The 20,745-nt window shown below is 39.3% G+C and overlaps 3 protein-coding genes across 3 annotated transcripts; all 3 read right to left on the bottom strand.

Annotated features, from left to right (window-relative positions):
• Positions 1-761: 761 nt before the first annotated feature.
• On the bottom strand, positions 762-6,917 carry cUnh1orf198 (chromosome Un C1orf198 homolog). The gene is made up of 6 exons (XM_080048450.1): positions 6,576-6,917; positions 5,865-5,915; positions 5,318-5,440; positions 3,873-4,040; positions 2,644-3,033; positions 762-2,421 (listed from the first exon to the last, which is right to left on the bottom strand). The coding sequence occupies exons 1-6, from the start codon at positions 6,897-6,899 to the stop codon at positions 2,365-2,367; spliced, it is 1,113 nt and encodes a 370-aa protein (XP_079904576.1). The 5' UTR covers positions 6,900-6,917; the 3' UTR covers positions 762-2,364.
• Positions 6,918-9,807: 2,890 nt separating this feature from the next.
• On the bottom strand, positions 9,808-10,677 carry LOC307265714 (gap junction Cx32.2 protein-like; the record flags this gene model as incomplete). The annotated part of the gene is made up of 1 exon (XM_080047509.1): positions 9,808-10,677. One exon carries the CDS (start codon positions 10,675-10,677, stop codon positions 9,808-9,810), a length of 870 nt encoding a protein of 289 aa, XP_079903635.1.
• Positions 10,678-14,300: 3,623 nt separating this feature from the next.
• On the bottom strand, positions 14,301-18,953 carry LOC307265713 (gap junction Cx32.2 protein-like; the record flags this gene model as incomplete). The annotated part of the gene is made up of 3 exons (XM_080047508.1): positions 14,301-15,170; positions 17,653-18,300; positions 18,825-18,953. 3 exons carry the CDS (start codon positions 18,951-18,953, stop codon positions 14,301-14,303), a joined length of 1,647 nt encoding a protein of 548 aa, XP_079903634.1.
• Positions 18,954-20,745: the final 1,792 nt, after the last annotated feature.

Here is a 20,745-nt window from a genome sequence, read left to right as displayed (position 1 = left end):
CCTATGTTCATTTCATTACATCGTGTGGGAACTGAAGCCATATTAAAGATTAAGGGTGAAAATTTGAGAAGATGTTTAAAACGGTAATGCTCCTAATTCATGCATTGAATCAACAGCTCTGCAGTAAAAACAGTGTATTTAGGGCCGCAGCTTATAACCATTCCAAGGTGATTGCTTCAAATTGTTTTTATTGTTATTAAAAGGTGGAGTCCGTACTTCTGGAGAATCCTTGCCAAAATCAGTGAATATCTCGTCACAATCCGCTACCTGTTTTGTACTGTTTGAGTCGTAAAATAAATGTTAATACACAGCGTAGGCTCTGTAAACGGGCATGTTGCTAGCGGCGGTGGGCTTCTGTTTACACACCCGTTTACAGAGTCCAGGCTGTGTAATAACACTGGATTTTTTTCCAGCACGCACACACAGTATGAACAAGCGAGGAGACATTCACCAATTTTGACAAAAGTGAGTTTGACTACAAACGTTCTCAAGAATTGCAGCCTCCACCTTTACCAGCAAAAATGTTCACTTTGCTCACTTTTTCTTATCGGATGAAAATACTTTGTAACCATAACAGACACGCCCGTTGGAGACCTTCTCTTTCCATCCAAATAGAGTGCATTGACGTGTATTCAATTTGGAAAATATCCTTCCTGGGTGTGATCAAAAACAAGGGGAAAAATGCTTGGAAACAGTATTTGGAATCAGGAAGGAATTTTTTGCACCAAACTGAACCGAAGGAACATCTGACAAGAAACAGGTTGAACTTTTTATTCATTTATTTCCTTCCAATCCGTGACCTCAAAATGCAAATGCATGAGTGCAATACACAGGAGGAGATATATATATATATAGGACACTATTAGCAGATAAATATAAAATTCAGTAAAATAGTACTCTAGTCATGTAAAGTGGAATTTCTTTGTAAATCTACGACACAAGTGTTACAAATCACTACATGCCTGCTGTATTTTTTTCCGATCTCGTTAGAAATGCACACACACTAGCTTTGCTCAGCACTAGTTTGAGGCTAAAAGGTTGCTGTAGGGAGGGGATGGGTGAAGAAAATGTCGGCAAAAATCGAAAAAAAGCCAACACTGGACATCTGTAATAGGTTCAACCGTCCATGAACTTTCCATGACTAAGTTTGAGAACTTGCATTACCGTTCTTCCCTCCCAATTTTTTTTTTTGTATTAAAACGCCAAAGTGACCAACAGACTGGTTTCCACTTGCTACAAAACCACAATCTACTTCTATGAAAAATGTGTGAAAAAAAAATACATTCTGCTGTATTCCTTTAACATGATGCAATGGTAAAACAGATCCCATGATATTCCAGTAATTGCATAACCAGTAGGAACATTGACTGTAGTAATTGTACTATGCGGGGCAGTACTGAGCACTACTGAAGCTCTAAAAAAACTGGTCAAGGAATATAACAGGCAAGTATAAATAAAATCAGGAGAGCAAAAACTTCATCACAAATAAAAGGCAAACACTTAAAAATGGCAGAGGGGTTTTTGCACAGGTGAAACATACCAACGTTTTCTTTCTTGCTATTGTAGCGTCTAAAAGTTACACAAGTAGGCAGCAAAGTCACACCACTACTTTGTATTCACACTGCAAGCGACGCGATCAACAGGTTACACCAGGTAACAATGGGCAAGTGTTGAGACCAGTTAAACTTTGTCATATGAGAAAATGTGGCCACAACTATGTATTGGGATTGGTCAATAGAAACCACTGGAATTCCAATATGCTTCTTCATCCCCCGTGCCAGTTAGTATGTGTTTGTATGTACCGTAGCTTTAAATAGCAAGTCTTAGCAGCACATTGTAACAGGCCTTTACAGCTTGACAATTTATAAACGTTTAATTAAAACAATTTAATTTCAAAATTAGAACCTTGATACCTTTAACTTTTGTGTAAAAAAATGGATGGATATCAGTTATACACGCTTTGTCCGATGTATGTATCAAACCCTTTGCCATTTGCGTATACTTTCAACCAAGTAGATCGCAGTGTGAATGCACAGTGAGGGAGAGAGCACAATCTGTGAGGTCCAACCCCTGCTTACTCTGCATTTTGTGGGAAAGGGGGATATTTGGCATGAACATAAAGACATTGAACCGTAGTCGGAGAGTAGAGGGATGTGGATTGTGGAAAGGCCAGCACACACAGGCGGTGACATAATGTCTTAACAAAGCCACTAAAGATAATTACTAGAACATAATAAGATGCTTGTTTTTTCTTAAAGAGTAGTGTTTGATAAACCTAGACGTGGTTGTCGGTAGTCATGGCAGTGTGGTGGTGATGGGGGATGATTCATTCAAAAGTGCTGACCCGGGGCCGATGGCTGAGGTTTACCAGTTGTCTAGGAAGTCGAATCCAGTCTTCAGTAAGCTGTTGCTGGTATTGTACTGAGGGGTGGGAGGGGGAGAGAGACGGAGACAGAGAGAGGGACTGTTAAAACACTTTCAAAGGCTATAGACACAGTAGGGTTGGGCAGTAGTTAGCCAGCAACCTGTGTGGTAGCTGCTGCTATCGGTGTATGAATGTGTGCTCCAGTTGAAAGTCGCTTTGGATAAAAGCGTCCGCTAAATGACATGTAATGTAATGTAATGTAATGCTTCCAAACTCACCTGTCCAAAGGAGGGGCTATTGGGTGACCCCTCTTCCGCTCTCTCTCTCTCCACGGCGGCTGCAGCAGGATGGGGGTTGGCAGGTTTAGAGGGTTTAGAGATGATGCTCGGGGGGAACACTTCATCCACGGTGCTGCCTACAGACGGTAGCGTGCTCTGGGATCGCTCCCAGCCCGCTACGGACGATGACACGCGTACGGGAGGAGCGGGGTTAGGGGTGATGGAGATGGAAGCCGGTGTAGCGCTGACCACCACGGGCACAGGGACGGGGATAGGGGGCTGAGGGGCTGGAGGTTTGGGGGCTCGGTGCTTAGTGGAACGGGAGGACGCTGGAGGGTGGGGGGGCTCTGCTACTGCTGCCTCGGGCTCCTTGGTGTTTACAGGGGTCTCCTGAGGGGAAATGGTAAGATTTACTGTTGGTACTTTAAGTATCATTTAGATCAGGGGTGTCCAAACTACGGCCCGCGGGCCAACTGCGGCCCGCGGCCCGCTTTTTATTGGCCCGCGGACGATTTTAAAAATATAATGTAATATGGCCCTTTAAAAAAAAAAAAAAAAAAAAAACATTTTTTTTTTTTTTTTTTTTGCATTGCAGAAATGTGTCCCATAAAAGAAAAAGAGCACTAAGCCCATCCCAGAGGACCCTGCATAATATTTTATTTTAAATTAATATTATTATGGAAAATCTATGTGTCCTTCTCCAATAGCTTCTAATTCATCTGACACATTGTCTCCATTTTTTTCATACAAAATTCTTCAGATTTAGCCTCTTAATTTTCCTCTCAAAGTGCACCAGATTCATGCATTTCACTTTAAAAACTTTAAAAAATCTCCCGGGGGGGCATACCCCCGGACCCCCCTAGGAGAGTCGGGATCTCAGCTGGCTACTATTTTCACCCAGCTGGACATTGGACAAAAAAGCAGAAAACACTGGGTTATCAATGGCATTTAACAAGAGGGGGAATGTATCTGTTTAATGTGCAAGGAAAGTGTTGCCTTGAAGAAGGATTACAATTTACGAAGACACTATGAAACTAAACATCAGAGCAGCTACATGTCCTGATAAACGTGTTATTTTTGCAAAGTGGCCCGGCCCTTCGTAGATTTTTCTGTATGTGGCCCTCAGTGAAAAAAGTTTGGACACCCCTGATTTAGATGTTTGTACATATGACACATTATAATTACAATAATTATTGTATTTGTTTACGCTGGTAGATTTCGCTGCTTACCTGTCGTAGGTATGAGGGGAGGGGCTTCTCTCCTTTCTCCAGGGATTTGATCTGACTGGGGGTGAGCGACTGGAAGTCTGCCTGCTCCCCCTCCAGCCTCGACCGCTCCGCACTGATCTTCCAGAAAGACGACTCTTCCTCTGGCCGCCGTCCTTCACTCACCGACACCTGCACAATAATAATAATAATAATAATAATAATGATGATATATTCGGTTTATATAGCGCTTTTCTCGCACTCAAAGCGCTTGTGCTTAATCACACAATGAAACGCCTTTCAAACTGGGGCTGTGTTCGTAAAAGCATTCATGAGATCCTGTAAAATTCATGCCGTAGTTGCTTAGCTATGATATGATTGATTACAAACTCATTTTTACAGTTGGATATAATGATTCGGTGGAGGCAGCAATTCTGGAGAATGCTTGTGTAAGGTTATATAGTTTGATATTATGCCCCCCCCCTATGTCTAATTAATTGATGTTATAACCCCCCCTTATTAATTTACATTAATCAATAGATAATCAATAGAAACAATCGATATATTCTTAACTTGATTTAAACTCTCAGTTTCTTGATCTAAAACTGCCTTGTCATCATCAGCTCACTCCAGACTCGTGAGAAAGTCGGGGAGGTAAACATGACTTTGCAATAAAAAGCCCAGTCATACATTTCACATAGAGATAGCGATAAGAACCAGACATGAATATAGTTTTAAACACCAGCCTTTTGTAATTTTGATACATTTGAGAACAAACAGTCTAGACATGATCATGCTTCTTTCCCAGAAATCCAGAAGATGACGGCAGCCAGAAGAAAAACAATATGAAACACATGACACAAGTTATCCAATGATCAGCCTTGTTATGTTCTGCTTTATAAAGATCGTGATGTCGATGGGAGATCACTAATTCTCATTCACTTGATGCTCTTGACATGCATTCTGTACTCCTGTGAATTTATATTAAAACAACAATTATAACTCGGAGACTTTTTTCAGACATTCCTTATTTTTTACCTTCCATATATCCGATCAACGAACACGTATAATATTGTTATTGATACTTGTTTAAGTTGTTGTCTATCACTTTTTGCCGAAATCAGTGAATATCTCCTCACAATCCGCTAACCTGTCTGTACTGTGTGTGCTCAATTTTTTTTTGGTGTTAATATACAGCCTAGGCAGCTCTATAAATGGGCATGTAAACAAAGAAACTGACCGCAGTTAGCAACATGCCCGTTTACAGAGCCTGGGCTGGGTATTAAAACTGGATCTATTTACGGACAGGTAGCTGATCGTGAGGAAATCAACACCGATTGTGTGATCTGACAGTGATTGTGACAACAAACGTTCTCCAGAATCACTGACTCCACCTTTAACCTTAGTTGTTTTTTGGCCAAGACATAAATAATATATAAAACAGCTTCAGTGCGCCCTCCCTGTCCTACCTTAGCTCCTGGCGTACTCTTGCCGATCTGTGCGGAGTGAGGAACCTTCGCTGGCTTCGTGTCGGCCTGAGAGGCTGAGACGCTCTGGTCGGTCGAACCAGACAAGCTGAAGTCCAACTGGCTCTGAAAGACGAGAGGGAGGTTAACATCACTAACTTTTTTTTTAACCTTTAATTATACAGGTAAATCACATTGAGACCAGAGACTCTTTTGCAAGGGAGACCTGTTCCCATTCCCACGTTATAGCAGGCTAACTATCGCCATTCACACTAGGCAAAGTGGGTGAAGTGTCTTGCCCAAGGACACAACAACCATCAAACCACCAACCCTTCAAATATTTGCCGACCCGCTCTAGCACCTGAGCCACAGTCGCCCTAACTCTACGGGGACCCCCACTATACATGCATATCTAAAAACAGAGATGCATTTAGATCTGTCACTGCATATATTCAAGAGATTAGGATAGTGTTAAAAACCCTCTGCCAACATCTAATAACAACATATGAGAACACCGTATTTGAGAACTACAAATATGGATTAGTTTTACCTTTGTTTCCCATGAAAAGGGGGACGAATGCTCATCTTGCCAGGTGATATCCTAAAGAGAAAGACACAGTAGGTAAAAATGGAGTAATACACTTTTTACTTTAATGATAAAGCAATCATAACACAATGCAGCTTATACTATATTTAGGTAAAAGTACATCGATAAATTGTTCTTAAAAAAAAAAAAAAAACAGAGAAAAGATAGTTTGTTGATGTTCTTACTCTATGTGGGTGTATGTATAAATGTAAAATATTTGTAAATACAGTACGTGTGCACGTTTATAGGACTATATATGTATTTTATATTATTATTATTACATATTCATCCCCGTAGTGAAATTTATTGATCAAAAATCCAATGTTTATCAAAAATGAACGATTTAAAATGTAATGCAACATTAATAATGCAACAATAATAATAGCAAACACAGCACCCCGTTGTCTGGGAAACCTTGAGTTACAAATAGAAACCTAGGCTACTGTATAATCACAATTATTTATAACTAATATACAAATCTATCTAGTTTATCTATTCCTAATTGATTCATTCATTGATTGGCTACGCATTCCCAAGCGACGTCACGTCTAGCGAACATATTTCAATGGCTACGTGGCTAGTTAGCAACCATGACAACACAGGCTACACCCACACCGGCCTGTAAAAAAACACCCAAAAAGCCGATAATAATCCATTTAAACGTCGTTTCGGTACCTCTTCCCCGAAGTGGACAATCTTCTGTCCTGTCTGGATGAGTAGTTTGGGGTAACACACCACCTCTTCTCGCTCCACCCGGTGCATTGCGTATCGGGCTCGGATATGTGGGTCCATCATACCGTTGTCGATGGCGCTGTCCTGCTCCTGAGGCGACATTTTGTCCCAAGTCGGGCCGTGTTTCGCTTCGATTTTCTTCCTGTCCTGCATGATCTTACTGGCCATTGAGTTAATGGAGGAGAAATACTCGAATTTCTTCTGCTCCAGCCCGTGGGGGTCCATGCCTGCCATGGTCGCGGGCGCGGCGGCCACAAAGGCGGCCATCTCTCGCTCGGTGCTCCGCTGCTGTTATTGTGAGGAAAAGAGGAAGCTGGGGATGTGTGTGTGGGCGGTGGGCGGGACGTCTGACAGAAACACAGGCATGATGGACAAGAGTGTGTGTGTGTGTGTGTGTGTGTGTGTGTGCTTGTGGTAATGGCGCCATCTCGTGGTCTTTTCTAAACAGGGGAACAACTTTCTAATTTGACTGTATAATATTACAGTAGAAATTGATTTCGAAGATATATATATTTTAACATTACTAAGAGATTGTTTGGGTAGTACTAACGGTACTAACCTACATTTTTACTCATGTGCCATATTGCCATTACGTCACAAACTACGTAGTCAGGTTGGAGTCCGACCGCAAGGCGGGAAATTAGCAGTCATTGCTGTGCAAATGATGAAGCAGAAAGGTTTTTTCGAGCAGATCCTGGAAAACCAAAGATGCCTTCGAGCCAGTGAGGAGGAGAGGAGGAGAGCTGTTTTTAAGTGCAGGAGGAGCCATTGGTTGCCCCAGGTGAGGAGAGGGTAGGCTACTACAGCTGGTGCTCCTGTGGGTGCTACACTTTAATGGTGATTGCTAACAAGTTCCTCTGTTGTCAGGAGGCTAATCTAGATTCGGGGTGAGACCTGTATTACCTTGGCAAGACCAAACCAGATGCTATGCTGTGAGAGGGACGTCTTGGAGTACGTGGGGCACATCAACATCAGGTAGGCTATAATAACTTTCACTAATGTTAGCTGTTAAACTTAGCATGAGAAAAGGGATACCATTAATATTGAAACATCAGTATGAAAGAAGAAGAAGAAGAACAGTTGACTTTCGCTAAGTGTGTAGCATTTATTATTATTATTTTATATTATTCATTATTTCAATTTATTGGCATTTTTCAGGACAGACTTGGTAAAAATATGGAATAAAATATTTATAAGTAAGTTTTAATTAGTGTATAACCGCTTGAAAATGTCCTTATAATACGCCTTTATATATACATAGTCCTATATACACGGATGCCGCCATTTTGCACTGCCATGATTCTAAAGTAGCACAGAATGGACAAACTTAAAGGGGTATTAGTCAACATTTCTGTGTTACAAAAGTTGTTTTAATAACTTTTTAATGTCAATAAGTGAATAGGCTTACATATCCTAAAAATTAGACATTCACTGGTTTTCCTCTATAATAGTCTAGCTCATTTGAGGTGCTCCGGGTCGAGCGCTCTTTGGTGAAAATGACATGAATGCATGCTCTACTTGAATGCCTTCTTCAGCTAGACTCTGGCTCCGTTCAACATACAGCGGTAACAAAGCGTCGCTTTTACATCCAATGGAGTCTGCTAACGAGACAGGCAACCTTGACAACTCCTCGACTCCCTGTCAGTCTAAAAAAATTAAGTATTATCAGCTGAAACCAGCCAGGCCTATCGAGAATTGGACCGACGTCGGACACAAACAAGCAGAAAACAAATGGGCAGTGCTTCCTGTTTGACAGGTAAGTGAAATAGTAATGTTCGTTAACTATTATACTGTGTTTTTCGCCGTCGTGTTAACTTAGGTTAGCCACGTTAGCCTTCTTGCTAAGGCGGACAAAGTAATTTACGTAGCAATGTACTGTATTGAGTGGATAACGCTAGCTAAATCATCCCGACTCCCGGGAAATGAAATGAAAATTACTTTGTTAGCTTACATTTTCAAGCAGTCAACCCCAGATCTATAATTGCTTATGTAGTAGAGTTGCACCAATCAATCTGTGCCGATTTGGCTATTTCTCTGTGATCTATGCACGGCCGCACTACTACTCTACCGACCGGTCATCCCCAAGACACGACTTCCTTCAAGAAAAAAACATGATTTGTAGTACGCAGTTAATTTGTAAACGACAAGTATCATGAAGGCAAAGGTTTAAATAACATCTCTTTACATTATAGAAAGTGATGTTATTCTAAATATATTTGCAATTAATTCTATGGCATTCTAATTATTATTGTATTTTCTTTCCAGCTACCAAAAGACAAAATCCTCAGCAATGGCAATCCAGGGCCCAACTACATCTACGCCTAGTAAGCATCCTGGTCCTACTACTCTTCCAGAATCATCAACTAGAGGAGAATCCAACCGGTTAGTCTGTTGTTCATTTCTAAGTTGAGGATTACTCAGTGTCAATGTCAACTTTACCAATATGTAAATTCTGTCATCCGAAAAGAATGAATAAAGTCATAAAAAAGGTATATTTTAACCAACTTAAATAATAAAAAAAAAACACAGCATGCTAAAATGTCTCAATCATATACAGTAGATACAATAATCATCATAATCTTCATTATTCTGTATGTAGATTTTTTTCCAGTCCCAAATGGCAATCACTTAAATAACATATTTAATACCTTTGCACAGACATAACTCTGCTCACTCATAGACAAACAAGTGGGTATCGAAAGAACATAAATAAGTTATCAATAATGCATACGTTTTCAATATTAGATTTTCAGTCAAAGAATACAAAATAAACGTCAAATTCAAACAACAACATGGCCAGATAAATTTGCCAATTTATGCATTTGACTATCCCTTTTAGATTCAAGAGATTCAAGAGGGATTATTTGTCATATGCACAACATGAAATGAATAAAGTACCAAGTGATTCTCAACAGTGCAATACACATAAATATAGAAAAAGAGAATGTATAATATAAACACACACACCTGAGACACAAATAAACACAACAGTAGTGCAAGGACACCGATTGCATAACAGAGTGCAGAGATAAGGTGCACCATAAAAATATAAAGTAAAGTGCAAATAAAGTTTTATCAAAGTTTTATCAGCTTTGCCTTCATATTCTGTGATTCATATTTTAAAAATTCTTCACGTCAGTCTCTCTGACTTTTTTTGGTGGAGAAATCTTAATATTTATCGCCCACTCATTAGCCGCTTCTCCTCCTTGGCTCCGTCCAGGCTTCCACCAAGACTCCCTAACTCAAATTTCATCTTATTTTGATTGAGGGCATAGTCTATATCCTGACACCTTGTTGCTGGGAGACCGGAAGAATATTCCGCCACACTGATCTTGTGATATTTTGCCCTTGACCCGCATTTAACCCTGGTACAAATCAGGTAGAATACTTCGATGAAGTTGAGTAGCAGAGAAACGCAAGCTACAACCAGCATAAAGATAATGAAGATGGTCTTCTCCGTGGGTCGGGACATGCAGCACAATACCTCGAATGGACAGGGCTTCATGGAACAGGGGATCAAAGGGACCATGATAAAACCATACAAGTAGTACTGGCCTACTATGAAGGCACCCTCAATGATGATTTTGAACACTAGTTGGGTCAAATAGCTCCCGAGAAGGCTCCCCTTGATCTTCACCTTTCCCTTGTCGTCGGTGTATTTGGGCAGTTTGACTAAATGGTTACTGCCGGGGCTGGACATCTGCTCCCGCAGTTTATTCTTCTCCCTCAACTTCTTCTCCTTGTGGATGACGTGCAGGACGTGGCCCAGGTAGATCAGTGTTGGCGTGGAAACGAAGATGATTTGGAGGACCCAGAAGCGAATGTGCGAAATGGGGAAGGTCCAATCGTAGCAGACGTTCTCACAACCAGGTTGTTTCGTATTGCAGGTGAAGTACTTCTGTTCGTCCTTCCACACATTCTCAGCGCCCGCGCCCAAAACCATGATCCGGAACAGGAACAGGACACTCATCCAGATCTTCCCAATCACAGTGGAGTGGGACTGGACCTTGTCCAGCAATGATGAAAGGATTTCCCAGTCTCCCATTGTTGTTATTTGTGATATTCAGTTACCGATCTGTGATTTTTTTTAAAACATAGAAGGAAATACTAGTTCAACAAACTTAAATTTGTCTATTTATAGATTCCTTACCAGGCCCGGAGTGGCTAATCGGGAGAACCGGGAGCATTCCCGGTGGGCCGCTCTGGTTTTTGGGCTGCGAGGGCCGGCCCAGTCATGGCACTGGGTTAAAATATAATTTTACCTATTGGTGCATTAAAAATCATATTATTAGTCCGCAGTTAAGTTACTGCTAATGGAAACTGACCATTTCCTACAGCTTCAGTTTCACATTAAAAGCATCTAACTGGCGTAACGTGAGATTACTTTTATTTTGAAGCAGAATTTAGGGCCTCTTAGCCCTGCTGCGTGCCTCTCTCTAGCAGCATGTCGGACTACGAGGTGAAAGATAACTTGTAATTCTGCGCTCATACCAAAGGCTTTATGAAAGTTAGTCACAGCCCCCAGTCATATATGTTCAATGCATGCTCGGGACAATGGCGACTGGAGCGTCGGCTGCACTGGGATGAGCCAGAATCCGAACATGTAGGCCTATTCGGATGAGCACGGATAATGAGATGATCGATCCGAATATGTTTACTTCGCGAATAATCTCGTTATTATTCAGGAAACAACTATTTATTTATTTTGCCTATCATGCACTAAATTGACGCGGCGCGTTCTGCCTTAACTTGAGTGGCACCTATCAGCTGTTCATCTCCGCTGCCGTGGCAGAAAAGAGATAGACCAGCTGCGTTTATGCATGGCCCCGTGAGCTGCGGTCTCTCCATTCCGCTGGATGTTTGTGACCCCGAGTCACCTTCAGTCCCTCCTGACTTTTATTTATTTCAAATCTCTGAACGTGAACCACGTCTCTTCATTTAATAAAATCGATCTTTAAATATTCGATCTGCAAACACTTCGCTTGTTTAGTTCATACAATCTGTTTATAACTAAGAGATTTGCTCAAAAAAAGTTTCGTTTTTGTGCGTTGATCAATTAGACCTCTAGATTATAAAACGCTGTTTCCTAGTCTAAAGTAATTATTCATTGAACTAAGTTAGAAATTAAAAAAGAGAGGGAGAGAGAGAGATAGCGAGACAGAGATAGGCCTGTGAGAGACAGAGGGAGAGACAGGGAGAGTGAGAGAGAAGAGGGAAATAAACGGGCAAAATAAATCTTATCTAGATCGATGATACAACTTAGTTTAGTTAAAAATAAAAAGGGACAGAGATGAAAAAATAAAATAAATTGGGCAAGTTTATGATTTACTGTGATGTAATAGGCCTACTGTTTCAGACTCTGAATGTTCAATGTCCCCCAGTCAAACGTGTAGGGGCTTAGACAGTTATAATGAGAGAGAGAAACAGATGAGTACAGTATGAGGAAAATATGCCTATCTCATTATTGATAATATGCCAATATTAAATCAATTTGAGGCTCTGAAGGGACAATAATTGTTGTTTTTTTCACACATAAGCCCATAAGCCCCAGCCACTTCCGGTTTCATATCCGAATACAGGTAGCCTACATATAGATAGGCTAATTGTGTTTGTTGAACAGATAGCCTACAGATAATGACGTCTCCGTACACTCCTACTGCACATAGTAGCACCATGGCAGGCACCTGAGTAGGCTATAGGCTAAACAGGAGCATTTGAGTCCACACAGTCTAAAAACACAGAATTACAAGGGTGCAGAGAACAGTGCACTTTTGCAGACGTACATATTAAGGTTGTTATTACATTACATTAATAATGTCGGCGTGAAAGTGGGCTGATCTGAGGCATGAAACTCCAGGGCTGAAAATGAGTCCCACTCCGGCCCTGTTCCTTACACATCTAAGCTCCCTGGTGTATCTGTTTGATTTTCCTGTGTGACGAACTGCTCATAACCAATTGCACATTGATTGTGCTCCACACCTTATTCACTGAAACATTAACCACAGCTTAGTATTCAATCGATGTGCAATAATATTATTGGATGAAAGGATCTCATTGTACTTTTAGATTTAAACTAAACAAAATTATCCTGGTTACTTACAGCAATGTATGCCGGCACTTTATATCTTGGCACTTTTTTGGCACTTCATGACTTTGTGACCTTGTGGTTGCATTGGCACTTTAATGTGTTAACTTTTACTCTACTAGTTGCACTTTATGCCCAGGTTTGTGTACATGCTATGGTGGTTTATGTCTGTTGTTGTCCTGTACTGTTTGTATGTTTTAAACCACTACCTCCTCACTGTAAACCAATTTGCCCTCTTGGGACACTAATAAAGACCTTGAACTTAAGACGAACAAGGATGTCATCGCCCAATGAACCTCAAGCAAATTGCTCAATAACTTAATAAAATAATGAGTCAGAGAGAGAACCGTAGTTTCGATTCCTCTGTATGTCTGGCACATACTGCAGAAATAAAGTAGACTCGACTTAATAATCATTATTCTGAATTTTTAACGGAAGAACAAAAAACTCTTTACATCTATTTTATAATTATATTAACATTCAAAGTAGAAAAAAACATAACTTCTTGCAAATATGAAAAAACAAACAAATGTCACTGCATTTCTATTCTGTATAGTGTTCCTTACAAATATTTACACTCACTAACGATATATATTTTCTCAATCCTTAAAATGATCAGTGATCTCTAGGAGAGAACAAAAAGCGTTGACTCTTACCTGCTGACCTGGTTGGAAATGAATGAAATACTTACTTATTTTTTTAGAACTAATTAAAAAGTCGGACCTTGGATTCATGGGCTTGCAGGGTCATCAGGATCTCAACCACGTTACGCAACACACACACAACCACACAAACAAATTATTTCTCTGCTTTTTAAAATTCATAAGATTTAATTTTTTTAACCAACTTTAATCATTTCAAAAACAACACAGCATACTTAAATGTCTCAATCATATACAGTAGATACAATGATCATCATAATCTTCATTATTCTGTATGTTATTTTTTTCCAGTCCCAGATAGTGAAGATGCCAATAACTTAAATTACATATTAAATAACTTGGCATGGATAAAACTCTGCTCAATCATAGATAGGTGCATATCGAGAAAACATAAATATATTATCAATATTGAATGTGTTGCAATATTAGATCTCCAGTCAAATAATACAAAATAAATGTGAAATTCCATCAACATGGCCAGATAAAATTGCCAATTTATGCAGAAAATTGGCTATCCCTTAAGATGTAAGAGATTCAAGATTCAAGATGGTTTATTTGTCATATGCACAACAATTACAGCAGCAGTCATTGGCAATGACATGAAAAAAGTCCCAGGCGCCTCTCAACAGTACACTATATATAAATATAGAAGACGAAAATATATAATATAAACACACAAGTGAATCCACCTGATACACAAATAAACACAACAGAAGTGCAAAGACAAAGTGCAGAAAAATGTGTATAGATAAGGTGTACCATAAAAATATAAAGTAAAGTTTTATTAAATGTTTATTACACTATGATAAAGCTTTGCCTTCATGTTCTGTGATTCATATTTTAAAAACTCTTCACGTCAGTCTCTTGGATTTGTCCCAACTACTGGACCCATTTTGGCAGAGAAATATTAAATCTGAATATTTATTGACCACTCATTAGCCGCTTCTCCTCCTTGGCTCCATCCAGGTTTCCACCAAGACTCCCTAACTCAAAGTTCAACTTGTTTTGATTGAGGGCATAGTCTATATTCTGCCACCTGTTTCCTGGGAGGCCGGCAGGATATTCCGCCACAGTGATTTTCTGAGATTTAGCCCTTGACCCGCATTTGACCCTGGTACAAATCAGGTAGAATACTTCGATGAAGTTGAGTAGCAGAGAAACGCAGGCTACAACCAGCATAAAGATAATGAAGATGGTCTTCTCCGTGGGTCGGGACATGTAGCACTCGACGGTGAATGGACAGGGCTTCATGGAACAGGGGAACATAGGGACCATGATAAAACCATACAAGTAGTACTGGCCTACTATGAAGGCACCCTCAATGATGATTTTGAACACTAGTTGGGTCAAATAGCTCCCGAGAAGGCTCCCCTTGATCTTCACCTTTCCCTTGTCGTCGGTGTATTTGGGCAGTTTGACTAAATGGTTACTTCCGGGGCTGGACATCTGCTCCCGCAGTTTATTCTTCTCCCTCAACTTCTTCTCCTTGTGGATGACGTGCAGGACGTGGCCCAGGTAGATCAGAGTTGGCGTGGAAACAAAGATGATTTGGAGGACCCAGAAGCGGATGTGCGAGATGGGGAAGGTCCAATCGTAGCAGACGTTCTCACAACCAGGCTGTTTTGTGTTGCAGGTGAAGTGCTTCTGCTCGTCCTTCCACACATTCTCAGCGCCCGCGCCCAAAACCATGATCCGGAACAGGAACAGGACGCTCATCCAGATCTTCCCAATCACAGTGGAGTGGGACTGGACCTTGTCCAGCAATGATGAAAGGATTTCCCAGTCTCCCATTGTTGTTATTGGTGATATTCAGTTACCGATCTGTGATTTTAAAACATAGAAAGAAATACTGTAAATACTAGTTCAACAAAAACTGAATTTGTCTATTCATAGATTCCTTCCACATCTAAGCTCCCTGGTGTATCTGTTTGATTTTCCTGTGTGAGGAACTGCTCATAACCAATTGCCCCTAGTGGGGCATTGATTGTGCTCCACACCTTATTCACTGAAACATTAACCACAGCTTAGTATTCAATCGATGTGCAATAATATCATTGGATGTAAGGATCTCATTGTACTTTTAGATTTAATAAAATAAAAATCTCCTTGCTACTTAAGACGAACAAGAATGTCATCGGCCAATGAACCTCAAGCAAATTGGTCAATAACCTAATAAAATAATGAGTCAGAGAGAGAACCGTAGTTTCGATTTCTCTGTATGTCTGGCACATACATCAGAAATTGACAATAAAGTTGACTTGACTTGATAACCATTATTCAGAATTTTGAACGGAAGAACCAACAACTCTTTACATCTATTATAAAGTAATTTGTCTTGTTTTGTGGGCAAAACTTAAAGGTAAAACATCAAAATTAATCAAATGTTATCATAATCATTGTCATTAACATTCAAAGTAGAAAAAAATACAACTTGCAAATATAAAAAACAAACAAATTACACAATTTCTATTCTGTATAGTGTTCTTTAAAAATATTTACACTCATTTACGATTTATATTTTCGCGATCCTTCAAATGATCTCTAGGAGAGTACAAAAAGCGTTGCCTCTTACCTGCTGTCCTGGCTGGAAATGACTGAAACTGAAATACTTACTCATTTTTTAGAACTAATTAAGAAGTTGGACCTTGGGTTCATGGGCTTGTAGGGTCATCAGGATCTCAACCATGTTACGTAACACACACACACACACACACACACACACACACACACACACACACACACACACACACACACACACACACACACACACACACACACACACACACACACACACACACATGGCGTCAGCAGAGATGTGCAGATAAAGTCCAGGGAAGAACAGAAGGACAAATACATGTAATATTTAATAGGTGTTCAGTAGTATGACGTTTTCCCAAGGAGAAAAAAAATGTAGCGGGGAGTAATCATCAAAAAACGAGCAAGGGATGAAAAAAGAAATAAACACTAAAAAAACACAATAGAAACTGGTGGCTAAGTTGAATGGAACAAAGTTAACAGAGGCCAAAGGCCATAGGAAAGAAATACAACTTTTACGTCTGTACTATAAAAATAAAGGTGCAGCCAGGATAAAGAGCTATCTCATGCAGACGTCGACTTTTTCCTGATACAATGATAAACAAATGCTTTAAGGAAAAAACATAATTGCTGATGCCAGCATACTGCTCCCTTAATCTTTTACTGGCATACTTAATAATTTCGAAGTATAATTATCGGAATGCAGGGAAGTTCTAACGTTATTTTGTGAAATATTGTTCCTCGTTTATTGATTGGGTATTGGAATGCACAACAAGTTCTGAAGTTGATTTGCCCGATTTGTTATGTCAGCAAGTTTTCCTTCAGACTTTGGTCCTCGTAACATCTAGTAATAAACAGACAGAGCAATAACATCACAACCAGAGCCGGCCCAACCTTTTTAAGCGATATGAGCAGTTGCTTAGGGCCCACTAGAGAATATGTTTTTCATAAATAACAAAATAAAGTGATTAACTTACAAAAGCTGACATTTGGTGCCATTTATTGCAAATAGAGACAAAACAGCTCAGAGATGGCTCATTCTGTCTGGTGCTCCATTTTTTATTTTTTACAATCAATTACAAACACATTAAAAATACAAAATAAGAAAAAACACGATTTGTTATCAAAATATTTACACTTCCCAAAGTTATGCCAGTCATAGTGTAGGAGAAACTGATGTATAACACCCATGTAGTTACAGTCCACAGCAATATGACTATAGCGAATGTTAAGAATTACCACTAAGGGGCACCAATGTTCCAAACTGGCTCATCTTCCTGTAAGTACAAAAGTAAATAAAAAGTTTGCTTCAATGACACAATCCCACTTGCTTTATTGTACTTTTTGTATTAGTATGATTTAATATTTTAGTGTTTTTTTTCTATTCATAAATATAGTCTACATACGTATGTGTCCAGATTTGTGTGACTTTCAGACATCTGTAAGCATAACATAAATAAATAACTCAAATTTTTTGGCCAACTGTTTAAAAGTTCCTGGAGAACTCTTGTAGTCAAAATCACTTTATGAGTACAAAATCAGTGAATATCGCCTCATGATACGCTACCGTCCGTACTGTGTGTGGGTGTGTAAACAAAGGGGTTCCACCGTAACAAGCAACATGCCCATTTACAGAGCCTGGGCTGTGTATTAACACATTTTTGTTCAGTGCACACACAGTACGGACAGGTAGCTGATTATTAAATAAATCACAAATCTAAAGTGGCGTTCTTCAGGCCGTGCTCTGGCTGGCATCATGGAGGCCGAGCTTTTCATTTTTACTTGGAATGTCACCGTTTGAACGTGGGTGAATTGCAATTGCAGAAGATGGCACAGTTTTCTTAAACTTTTGCCTGGATGATCGGCAGCATATCAGGTAGAAGATCTCAACTACGTTCAGCAGAACAGAAACGCAGGACACTACAAGCATGAATATAATGAAGATGGTCTTCTCCGTCGGTCGGGACATGTAACACTCCACGGTGAAGGGACAGGGGGCTCTGGAGCAAGCAATCATTGGGTCCATTATAAACCCATACAGATAATACTGACCCACGATGAACGCTACCTCTAGAACGATTCTGAAAAATATGGAGATCATGTAGTTTCCCAACAAATTGCCTTTGATCTTAATGTGGCCCTTTTCGTCAGAGTATTTGGGGACCTTGCTGCTAGAGTGCGTCTTCATATATTCTCTCAGCTTATTTTCTTTGTTGATAACGTGGATGACGTGGCCAAGGTAGATGAGCGTTGGCGCGGAGACAAAGATAATTTGGAGGACCCAGAATCGGATATGCGAGATCGGGAAGGCGTGGTCGTAGCAGACGTTCTTGCAACCGGGCTGTTTGGTGTTACAAATCATTTTCGACTGTTCGTCACCCCACACCTGTAATGTAAGAAGGAGAAATTAGTGTCATTATGTACAGTACATGTACAGCAAATAGAGTGAATGATAAGGTACTTTTATGGACATAGAGGCATTTTATTGAGCTCTAATCGTCCAGCATACACTATTCAAATCGTTATGTATTTTCATTAAAAGTTTTTTTTTCTCTTATATAAGTTAAACTTAAATTAATTGAACTGGGTTTTTGTTTCCAAAAAGTACACAGGATAATTTATCAAAGAGAGGATTCGGAATCTCTTGCCCAAAGCATCAAGATATAAATGAATTTTGAAAAGGTTGATGAATGGTTGTGATCATTTGTTTCTAGCTACAGTTGTTCAGGAGCTGTGGATCTCCATGATGACCACTAGGGGGCCTTATTTCACCAAAATGCTTTAAATGTCTCAGTGAACTAAATGAGAGATACATGCTGTTTAAAAAACGTGACTAATAAATAAATAAATAAATAATAATAACGATAATAAAAAATGTAGTGAAAAAAGTATGAACAAACAAAAAGTTACCTTCTCCGCTCCAGCTCCAAGGATCATGATTCTGAAGATAAACAGCACGCTGAGCCAGACCTTCCCGACCACAGTGGAGTGCGACTGGACCTTGTCCAGTAGAGAGGACAGAAAACCCCAGTCGCCCATGGTCTCTGATGTGACCAGGAAAAACAAATGGAAATAACATTTTAGACAAAAAGGAACTGGATTCTTTAAATTATTTCAGATCCCATTTTAAGATCTCCTAAGTGCATTCTTATTTTCAAGTCCTCTCGAAAAAGAATACTCCAGTTTAACCGAGACAGAGGAGAAAAGTTTGTTTAGGAAACGAATTTACCTGTTATATATTATCAGTGTTTAATAATACAGTACATCCAAAACCCACAACTAAACCACCTCACATAGAAACAACTAAATCAACCAGATACAAGGGGGCGCTCGTGGTTTAAACAATTTTTATTGTATTTACCTACTAAACAGCATTAAAGTGGTATAATGGTTTGGAGAATGTAATAATAACTTGAAAAATGTTCAGTCTCATCATTATTTACTCAAGTCGTGTCTAATTCACCACTAATGATTTATTCTTTGAACATGCAGCACAAATGTGAAGCCGATTTTCAAGCTTTCTGTTATTTTTTAAACTTGGAACTATGTTATTGATTAACATGAAAGAAAGAACCTCAAACACAGGAGAAAGTCTGTTTTGTTAGGGAGATACTATCTCACATGTTGTAAAACACCCTAATCTACAGAAAGTGTTCAAAACGTTATCTCAGGCAATCTTTCTATAAGGTTGGATGTAACGATAAGAAAGGAATTTATACTCCAAAGGCATTTCTGTGTGAATTTGAATTTTGAACTGATGCGTCTATAAACATAAATATTTTATCAGAAGGAAAGCGCTTTGATATTTGCAGTGAATCCTAACTGCACATCAGGACTTTATGTTGCCAAACCTGAGATGAAATGTATTTATGTAAGCATTGCAGAGAGTTCAGAACTGTTAGAATATGTGGAAATGCATAAATAATACAGATTCTTATGCTCATGTATTATTGACAATACATCAGTCTAAATGAGGGTTTCTCTATACTTTGTGCCTACACACACACTTATACTCTACTTTATTCCTGTATGGACACTTACAACACTGCCATGGTAAGAAAATAGTCATGATAAATGTCTATATCCATCTTGATATACTGTTGTGGATTAATATTTTGTGTATCTTATTCTAAAAACTACTATAAAATGTAGGTTTTAATTCATTACATTGTGTATTCTTGCCAAATGATCAACATTAAAATAATTACAAATTAATAATATAATTAAATAAATAAAGTGTAAACCTTACCTTTACGTGGTAATTGGGTCCGTGAAGACAAACAGACTAGCAGCCAGCTGTGGAGCTCAATGACAGAAAGACCAGTGCACTGAAACAGACGTGGACTACGGTGCCATGAACTTTAGATCTAGAATGAAATTGTGCAACAGTGTGAGCTGTCACGTTGTCATGACATCTGGAAATGATAAATCTCAAGTTGGCAATTTTTGGGCAGAGCTCAAAAGATTGTACTCTCAGGAAAAGTTAATGATTAGGCAGCGCTATAAAACAAATGATTGTGAACATGACCTTTTTATACAGGTGATATGTCATTGTCCATTAATATTACTGTGTGACTTTTGTATTGATATTATTTTATAGTGTACATCAATGGTGATATTTTTTGTTATGTCTTGTTTGTGGACAATTTGGGTTCATCTATTCCCATAATTTATTTCTTGTTTTGTCCAACAGTTTGGATTTGTTGCACACTTAGTTAAATATCATGGACACTAGTGGCTGTAAATTTAACTTTTATATTCTATGAATACTATATAAAAATAAGAGCGGGTAGAACCAGAAAAGTTTGAAACTTATTTAGTTTCAAATCTC

This window comes from Ammodytes marinus (assembly GCF_949987685.1).
Source record: "Ammodytes marinus genome assembly, chromosome: 19".
Lineage (NCBI taxonomy): Eukaryota > Metazoa > Chordata > Actinopteri > Uranoscopiformes > Ammodytidae > Ammodytes > Ammodytes marinus.
The sequence above is the reverse complement of the archived record's forward strand: the minus strand, read 5'-3'. Positions and strand labels throughout refer to the sequence as shown.